The sequence below is a fragment of the Arachis ipaensis genome, chromosome B05, assembly GCF_000816755.2.
Source record: "Arachis ipaensis cultivar K30076 chromosome B05, Araip1.1, whole genome shotgun sequence".
Lineage (NCBI taxonomy): Eukaryota > Viridiplantae > Streptophyta > Magnoliopsida > Fabales > Fabaceae > Arachis > Arachis ipaensis.
In genome coordinates, this window is record NC_029789.2 from 144,004,644 (window position 1) to 144,014,167 (window position 9,524).

General features: G+C 36.8%; 2 protein-coding genes across 2 annotated transcripts in view; both read left to right on the plus strand.

The window, feature by feature from the left end:
• LOC110262654 (putative pentatricopeptide repeat-containing protein At1g12700, mitochondrial) lies at positions 312-2,449 on the plus strand. Its single transcript, XM_021103121.1, has one exon. The coding sequence runs from the start codon at positions 500-502 to the stop codon at positions 2,276-2,278; it is 1,779 nt and encodes a 592-aa protein (XP_020958780.1). The 5' UTR covers positions 312-499; the 3' UTR covers positions 2,279-2,449.
• The window catches only part of LOC107644646 (putative pentatricopeptide repeat-containing protein At1g12700, mitochondrial), a 31,541-nt gene continuing 27,201 nt past the window's right edge, over positions 5,185-9,524 (plus strand). Inside the window, exon 1 of the mRNA XM_021103119.1 lies at positions 5,185-6,245. Within this exon, the coding sequence (XP_020958778.1) occupies positions 5,510-6,245 (736 nt within the window). The 5' untranslated portion in view covers positions 5,185-5,509. The remainder of the gene's footprint in view (positions 6,246-9,524) is intronic.

Below are 9,524 nucleotides of genomic sequence, written 5' to 3' on the forward strand. Positions count from 1 at the left end.
TTAAAATTTAATTATTTTTAAAATATTGATAAAGATATATATATTTTTTAAATTTTAATTTTATATTTTAAATTATTTTTTATTTTTTATTTATGTAAAATCGATTTTAGTAATTTAACTAATAACTCATCGATTATTAGTTCAGTTCTAATAACTACAAGCTTTGCATTCTTTGCTTTCACGAAGGAGGGGTGAGTTCGGGGGAAGGTGGTGTGTGGTGTGTGGTGTGTGGTGTGTCACGCGTAAGGGGTTTTCCTTTTTTTTAAAAAAAGAAAAAAAAAAAAAGCAAAATTGCGTCGTTTTTAAAGAACCGGCCGTCAGCGGTTTTCAGATTTGCAGTTTTGGCATCGGACCGGATCGTTTTTATTGTCGGTTCCCGTTTGAACCATTACTCTTCACCGATCACTGCCGCAATCCCCATCCATATCAGATATCACCACCTTCATCGCCATGAATTTCATACCCTTGCGGCGAGCGTAGCTGCTGTGCTCACTCATCAATGATGTTGCGTTCATCAACAAAAGCGTCTCTGCGCTTCTTTCGGCAGCAATCTCAATTTGGTACTCTTTCTCATCCCAAACCCTTCCTTTTTCCCACTGATACTGATGTCATCAAGGACAGATATCATCTCGTAAAATCTATTAGGAATCTCCAAAACCTTGACTCTGCTTTGCATCTCTTTCACAAGATGGTTTCCATGAACCCTTTGCCATCTGTGAAGGACTTTAACTTATTGTTTAGCTCCATTGTTAAGATGAAGCATTACACAGCTGCCATCTCGTTAATCAAACACTTGTTCTCCTTACGACTCAAATCTAATATCTATACACTCAGTATTGTTGTCAATTGTCTGTGCCGTTTGAATCACACTCCCTTTGCCTTCTCTGTGGTGGGGACGATGTTCAAAATCGGCTTGGAGCCCAATGTGGTCACATTTAGCACCATTGTTAATGGTCTTTGTATTGAAGGCAATGTGGATTATGCTATTTTGTTTGTTGACCACATGGATAACATGGGATATCAACCCGACGGCCACACGATTGGAGCAATTATAAATGGATTGTGCAAGATGGGCGACACCCCTGCTGCCATTGCCATTCTAAGGAAGACGGAAACAAGAAACTGCAAAGCAAGGGTTACTGTTGCCAGTTATACCACAATTGTGGATAGTCTTTGCAAGGATGGGATGGTATCCGAGGCTTTGAGTCTATTCTCGGAAATGACAACAAAAGGTCTTCAACCCGATACTATCACTTACAATCGCTTGATTCAAGGACTGTGTACTTTCAGCAGATGGCAGGAGGCTGCGTCTTTACTCAGCGAGAGGAAACAAAAGGGAATTATGCCGGATACGCATACTTTTAATATTTTAGTGGATGCTCTTTGTAAAGAGGGAAAGATTTCAAGTGCTAGAGCCATACTTGGTCAAATGGTTCGAATGGGAGAGGAGCCTGATGTTGTCACCTATAACTCAATGATTGCTGGTTTTTGTTTCCAAAGTCAAATGGAGGAGGCCATGAAAGTATTTGATTTGATGGTTCACAAGGGATGCGTACCAAACGTCTGCACTTATACTTCATTAATCCATGGGTGGTGCAAGATCAAAAGCATTGATAAGGCTATTTATCTATTGGATGAAATGGTCCATAAAGGTTTAAATCTGAATGTTGTGACTTGGAATACTCTTATCCATGGATTTTGCAAAGTGGGTAAACCGTTAGCTGCTAAAGAATTGTTTTTTACAATGCACAAATTTGGTCAATATCCTGATCTATCGAGCTGTGCCACTATATTGGATGGCCTATTCAAATGTCATTTGTTTTCTGATGCAATATCATTATTTAGAGAAATGGAGAAGAATAATTTGGATCTTAATATTGTAACTTACAGTGTGGTGCTCCGTGGGATGTGCCATGCCGGAAAACTAAATGATGCACTAGAACTCTTCTCTTGTCTGCCAGCAAAAGGCTTGAAACCTGATCTATATACATATACAATCATGATCCAAGGTCTATGTAGGGAAGGACTTCTGATTGATGCTGAAGAGTTACTGATGCATATGGAAGTGGATGGCTGCTTGCCTAATTCCTGCACATATAATGTATTGGTTCAAGGATTACTGAGAAGAAATGATGTTCCGAAGTCAGTAAAATATCTTCGGATTATGAAAGAAAAAGGTTATGCAGCAGATGCTAGAACCATGGAATTGCTTGTAGATTACCTCTCTACGCACAAAGGAGAGAATGCTTTTCAAGAACTTGTGCGGAAAATTGTTTGAACATATCAATATAACCTCTTAGTTCTTTAAAATTATACATTTTTCAAAAAAAGAAAAGTCATTGAAAGAAAAAAAAAATCTTCTAGCAGTGTGTCCTGATTGCTCTGTACTAAATGCTTACAAAATTGTATGGCAAGAACTAAAATTAGCACATTAAAGTTTAAAGATTCATTTAAAATTGTATTTGTCATCTAATTCTACACTTAAATAGTAACATTTTATCTTGTTCTCTTTCAGCCTTCATACTAATGCTTCATACAAGAAATTTGTCATGCCATTTTCACTATGCAATGTAATAACAAAATGTTCTATAAGAAATAAAACTCTCTGTACTAAAACTACATAACTTGGACTGATCAAAGTGGTTTTCCATCAAAAGTATCATACGTTCCTCTACTTTCTTAAGTCATGAAGAAGGCTGCTCGTTCTTAAGATTGATGTTCTAGTGTAGAAACTGATACTTCCATGCTGCTTTTTTTTTCAAATTGGCCACAGCAGAATAAGAAAGTTATGCATTACGGAATTCTAGTCATCTACTTCGTTTTAAGCTTCATTCATGGGAATTTTTAAGAATATTTGTATATAATATAGTATTTAATAATATATTTTTAAAATTAGATTAAATAATTTTATGTGAAAATATTATATTAAATAATTTAAAATTACTTTATATTTAATTAAATTCACAATTTGTTTACATTAATATAATAAAATTTTTCCATCAAATACCAAATTCGTAATTTTTATAAACAACAATTAATTAATAACTAATTTTTTACGATGTATACAGATACGGGATACGACATGACACAGGATACGCAGACACGTAAATTTAAAATTCTTATAAGATATAGGAGTATTTGTTAAATAAATTGTAATGGTATTTTGATATTTTATTCATATTAAAATATAAATTGGAAGGTTGATAAAGAATCAAGCTAGAATCAAGATTGCGATTAGGGACTTCTACAAAGACTTGTATCATCAGGAGAAGTCGCCATTCGTGGGGTTTAGAGACTGTCTGGTGGAGAGAATCAGTGAGGATGATGCTATGGCTCTGGAGATACAGCCAACTTCTGAGGAGGTTAGAAAAGCAGTGTGGGATTGTGATTCATCTAAGGTGCCTGGTAGTGATGGCTACAACATAAACTTCATAAAGAAGTGTTGGGAAGGAATTGGTCCTGAATTCACGGGAGCGGTATTGGAATTTTTCCAGTCTTCCAGATTACCGGCGGATGCTAATCTCACATGGGTTGCGCTGGCACCTAAGTTTACTGGAGTAAAGGAAATCAAAGATCTCAGACCCATTAGTATGGTCGGGTGTGTGTACAAAGTCATATTACGGATGAAAATAAAATAAATTCAATACCAATTATCATAGAACAGAACGTAATCAGAGACAAACACCCGCCCTTCCGGCGGCATTGCCATCCCCTATGACCACTCTTCATAGCTAATTTCTAATTCGGAAAAGCTCTGCATCCATGTATTTTTTACATGGTTGTTAACCAAGTAATTTCCTCTACATGCGTGTCTCCCATCCCTCACTCGTTTGTCATACACGCGCTACATATGACGTGCTGCGACCTAAAGTTTTGCTCAACGTAAACTTTCTATTGCAACGTAAACATCCTCCTCCTCCTCCTTCTTCTTATTGATCAGCTCGCGTACTTCCTTATTGATCTGCATTGCCTTCGTCGCTCTCTGGTCGCGTTCATCTTCTCGTTTTCTTATTTCGATCTGGTTGCATTTATCTTCTTCCTATTCTTCTTCGTTTTCTTCTTCGATCTGCACTTCTGAATCGAAACAATAAATGACTCAACTTCAAATCAGGAGAGCGATTTGGATTACTCTTCTGAAACGAATCAAACTGATAAAGTTTAGATTATTCAATTTTGAATCGAATTGAATACAATGTAATTGCTAATTTGAATTGAATTAAATGGACGGAGGTGTACTGAATTGAATTGAATTGAATTGATAATATGTAAATTATAGGCAGAGTTATTTGAATTTGATTTAATGGATTATGTTTTGTTCACTCAGTTTCACCATGAGTATTGTGTTCGGTTCATTCTGCAGAAAGCTATTTAAATTTGATTTTATATAATGGATTATGTTTCGTTCACTCAATACTATACAATTGTATTGTATTCGGTTCACCATGAGTACTATGTTCGGTTCGCCATGAGTACTGCGTTCGGTTCATTCTGTAATATTCAAAACTCTTCTTCCTCACCTTCTACTGCTTCTTCACCAGAGAGAGAAGGAGGAAAAGACAAAAAAATACAGCAGCAACAACAACAAAAGAATGACGATAAGGAGAAAACACGTGAAGAAGAAGGAACGTGAAAAAGGAGGAGAAGGAGGAGAAGGAGGAACCCGAAGAAGAAGACGAAGAAGAAGACGCTCCGTGCGGAAATGATCATGAAAAGAGGAAGAAGAAGAAGAAGTGTAGGAGAAGAAGAAGGAGCGTGGGGAGAAGGAGGGTTGGGCAAGAGCGATTTCGTGTGTGTTGGGCGCGTGTATTTCACGTTTTATTTAATGGTATTGAATATTTTTTGGTGTTAGGCCAACTTGATTACATGTTATCTGTTTCTAATTTTGAGAAGATACCTACAGCAATTAGTTAATCAATCCCGCTAGGTTACCAACAGCATTTCTGCCAACTTCTGCCAACTCTTGTTTATAAATGTGTTTAATGGAAGTGTCTTTGTGGATGTGTCTAATAAAAATATTTTTTTTATGACTGTTTCTAATAGAAGTGTCTTTATAAATGTATTTTTTGGATGTGTCTCTTTATACATATATTAAAATATAATAATTAATTATTATTGACAATAAGTTGGCAGACAATCTATTGGCACCCTATACTTTTCTTTAGTTAATTAATACTTTGTGAAGACCGAGTTTTCACCAGCCACTATCACTGCCGCAATCCCCATCCATATCACCACCTTCAATGCCATGAATTTCATACCCTTCCGGCGAGAGTAGCTGCTGCGTTCTTCACTCATCAATGATGTTGCGTTCATCAACAAAAGCTTCTCTGCGCTCTTTCGGCAGCAATCTGAATCTCAATTTGGTAATCTTTCTCATCCCAAACCCTACCTTATTCCCATTACTCTCTCTTATACCACTGATATTGATGCCATCAAGGACAGACCCCTTCTCCTATATTCTATTAGGAATCTCCAAAACCTTGATTCAGCTTTGCATCTCTTTCACAAGATGGTTTCCATGAACCCTTTGCCATCTGCGAGGGACTTTACCTTATTGTTTAGCTCTATTGTTAAGATGAAGCATTACACTGCTGCCATTTCGTTAATCAAACACTTGTTCTCCTTAGGACTCAAATCTAATATCTATACACTCAGTATTGTTGTCAATTGTCTGTGCCGTTTGAATCACACTCCCTTTGCCTTCTCTGTGGTTGGGACGATGTTCAAAATCGGCTTGGAGCCCGATGTGGTCACATTTAACACCATTGTTAATGGTCTTTGTATTGAAGGCAATGTGGATTATGCTATTTTGTTTGTTGACCACATGGATTACTTGGGATATCAACCCGACGGCCACACGATTGGAGCAGTTATAAATGGATTGTGCAAGATGGGCGACACCCCTGCTGCCATTGCCATTCTAAGGAAGACGGAAACAAGAAACTGCAAAGCAAGGGTTACTGTTGCCGGTTATACCACAATTGTGGATAGTCTTTGCAAGGATGGGATGGTATCGGAGGCTTTGAGTCTATTCTCGGAAATGACAACAAAAGGTCTTCAACCCGATACCATCACTTACAATCGCTTGATTCAAGGACTCTGTACTTTCAGCAGATGGCAGGAGGCTGCGTCTTTACTGAGCGAGAGAAAACGAAAGGGAATTATGCCGGATACGCATACTTTTACTATTTTAATGGATGCTCTTTGTAAAGAGGGAAAGATTTCAAGTGCTAGAGCCATACTTGGTCAAATGGACTTCCAAGTCACAACATTCAGATGTATACCTTTATTGACCATTTCATCCAAGAGATAAATAGCCTTATTAATCCTTTTGATCTTGCACCACCCATGGATTAATGAAGTATAAGTGTTGCTGTTCGGTAGGCATCCCTTGTGAACCATCAAATCAAATACTTTCATGCCCTCCTCCATTTGACTTTGGAAACAAAAACCAGCAATCATTGAGTTATAGGTGACAACATCAGGCTCCTTTCCCATTCTAACCATTTGTAGGGGTGTTCATAAAAAAACCAAATTGTGGTTAACCGGTTAAAAAACCATAACCACATTTTGGTTAACCAGTTTAATAAAACAATTTTAAAAACCATATCCATATTTTTCAGAATTGGTTAACCAAAACTAAATTAAAAAAAACCAGTTTTTAACTGGTTAACCAAAACCAAAACCAAATTAAAATCAAAACCTAATTTCAAAACCAAATTATATACTTTCTCTCTCTCTCCCCCTTCCTCTCTCTCTCTCTCGCCTTCCTCTCTCTTTCTCTCTCCCTCCCTTCTTTCTCTTCTCTCTCTCTCTCCTCTTTCTCTCCCTTCTCTCTCTCCCCCTTCCTTCCTCCTCTCTCTCTCCCTTCTCCCTCTTTCTCACTCATTTTCCTCTTTATCTCCTCTCCCATTCTCTCTCTCTTTTCCCTCTCTTTCATCTTCTCTCTCTCCCTCTTTCTCCTCTCTCTCTCTCTCTCTCTCTCTCTTTCTCTTTCTTCCTCTTTTTCTCTCTCTCCCCACTCTCTCTCTCTCTCTCCACCTCGTCTTTCTTTCTCTCTCTCTCCCTTATCTCTCTATCCTTCTTTCCCTCTCTCTCCCCTTCCCTCTTTCTCTCTCTCCTTCTCTCCCTCTCTCTTTCTCTCCTTTTCTCTCTATCTCTCTCCTTCTCCCCCCTCCCTTCTCTCTCTTTCTCTCTCTCTTCTCCCCTTCCTCTCTCTAATTATCTCTCCCCTTTTTCTATCTCTCCTTCTCCTCTCTCTCTCTCCTCTCCTTCTCTCTCTCCCATATATCTATCCTTTCTCCTTTCTCCCTTCTCCTTCCTCTGTCTCTCTCTCTCTCCCCTTTTTCTCCCTTCTCTTTCTCGCTCTCTCTTTTCTCTTTCTCTCTCTCTCGCTCCTCTCTCTTTTCTTTTCTTCTTTCTCTCTCTCCTCTTCTTCCTCTCTTTCTTTTCTCTCCTTCTCCTCTTTCTTTTCTTACTCTCTCTTTTCTCTTTCTCTCAAGCTTCTCTCAATCTCTATCCCTCTTCTATCTCTTTTCTCCTCTTCTCTCTAAATCGAGAGAGAAGAGAGAGAGGAAGAGAAGATAAAGGAGGAAAAAGAAAAAAAAGGAGAGAGATAAGAAGAGAGAAGAATGATAGGAGATAGAGAAGAAGAGAGAGAAAGAGAAAGAGGACAAAGAGGGAGAAAAAGAGAGGGGAAAGAGAGGATTGGGAGAGAGACAGAAAAAGAGAAGGAGAAAGAGAAAATAGAGGAGGGGAGAGAGAAGGAGAGAGGGAGAGGAAGGGAGAGAGAAAGAGGGTAGGGGAGATAGAGAGCATGAGGAGAAAGGGAGAGAAGGATAGAGAGAAAGAAAGAGGGGAAGGGGAGAGAGAGAGAGAGAGAGAGAGAGAGAGGAGGGGGAGAGAGAGAAAAGAAAGAAAGGAGGAAAGAGAAGAAATGATGTTCCGAAGTCAGTAAAATATCTTCGGATTATGAAAGAAAAAGGTTATGCAGCAGATGCTAGAACCATGGAATTGCTTGTAGATTACCTCTCTACCCACAAAGGAGAGAATGCTTTTCAAGAACTTGTGTAGAAAATTGTTTGAATATATCAATATAGCCCAAAATCATTTGAAAATGCCAATATAACCTCTTAGTTCTTTAAAATTATACATTTTTCAAAAAAAGAAAAGTCATTGAAAGAAAAAAAATCTTCCAACAGTGTGTCCTGATTGCTCTGTACTAAATGCTTACAAAATTGTATGGCAAGAAATAAAACTAGCACATTAAAGTTTAAAGATCCATTTAAAATTGTATTTGTTGTCTAATTCTACACTTAAATAGTAACATTTTACTTGTTCTCTTTCAGCCTTCATACTGATGCTTCATACAAGAAACTTGTCATGCCATTTTCACTACGCAATGTAATAACAAAATGTTCTATAAGAAATAAAACTTTCTGTACTAAAATTACATAACTTGGACTGATCAAAGTGGTTTTCCATCAAAAGTATCATACGTTCCTCTACTTTCTTAAGTCATGAAGAAGTCTGCTCGTTCTTAAGATTGATGTTCTAGTGTAGAAACTGATACTTCCATGCTGCTTTTTTTTTTTCAAATTGGCCACAGCAGAATAAGAAAGTTATGCATTACGTTATTCTAGTCATGTACTTTGTTTTAAGCTTCATTCATGTGAATTTTTAATAATATTTGTATATAATATAGTATTTATTAATATATTTTTAAAATTAGATTAAATAATTTTATGTGAAAATTTTATATTAAATAATTTAAAATTACTTTATATTTATTTTAACACAAAAGAGTATTCTTGTCTAACAAAAAAAACACACACACATACAAAAGAGTATTCTCATTGATATTGTATTTTTGTTGTGCTTCTCAAGTTTTAATCTAGTTTTTAGTATTTCTTGTTCATAGATTTTTTGCCAAGTTCAATTAGGCATAATAACGACTTAATTTGTTTCCATTTGTAAGACAAATGTAACCACTTATTACGCTAATGTTATTTTGTAGTTTTTCTTCTAATTGCAAAAATACATTTTTTTCTTTTTGCAAAAGACCTTTACAGGAGATTAATAAGGCTCTTTAAGAAGAGAAACTTCATGAGTTTACTTTACATTTAGTGAAGGAGTATCATTTAGTCCAAACTGAATTCGTGAAGTAAAGAAAAAAGTTGAAACCTTTGAAAAAATGCTAATTCCATGGTATCTTTCGATTTATCCTTCATGAAAGCTCAATTCAGATGGTTCAGTCAACCAAAAAAAAGAAAACCCGCTTGTGAAAATATTCTAAGAGACCATGCCAGAAGATTGGATTTGACACTTTAAGATGTTTTAGTACCAACTTTTGCGAAACTTTAAGATGTTCTTCTCGGCTTGGATTTGACACATTGTCTAGACTATGCGAATGTGGAGATTGAAGTGGACTCAGCAGTGACGGTCAAGACTTGAATGAGCTCCACTTTGTTAGACTCTTGTTTTTTTTTGGACGTTAATCCACGTTGTTCATAAAAAAAATTGGT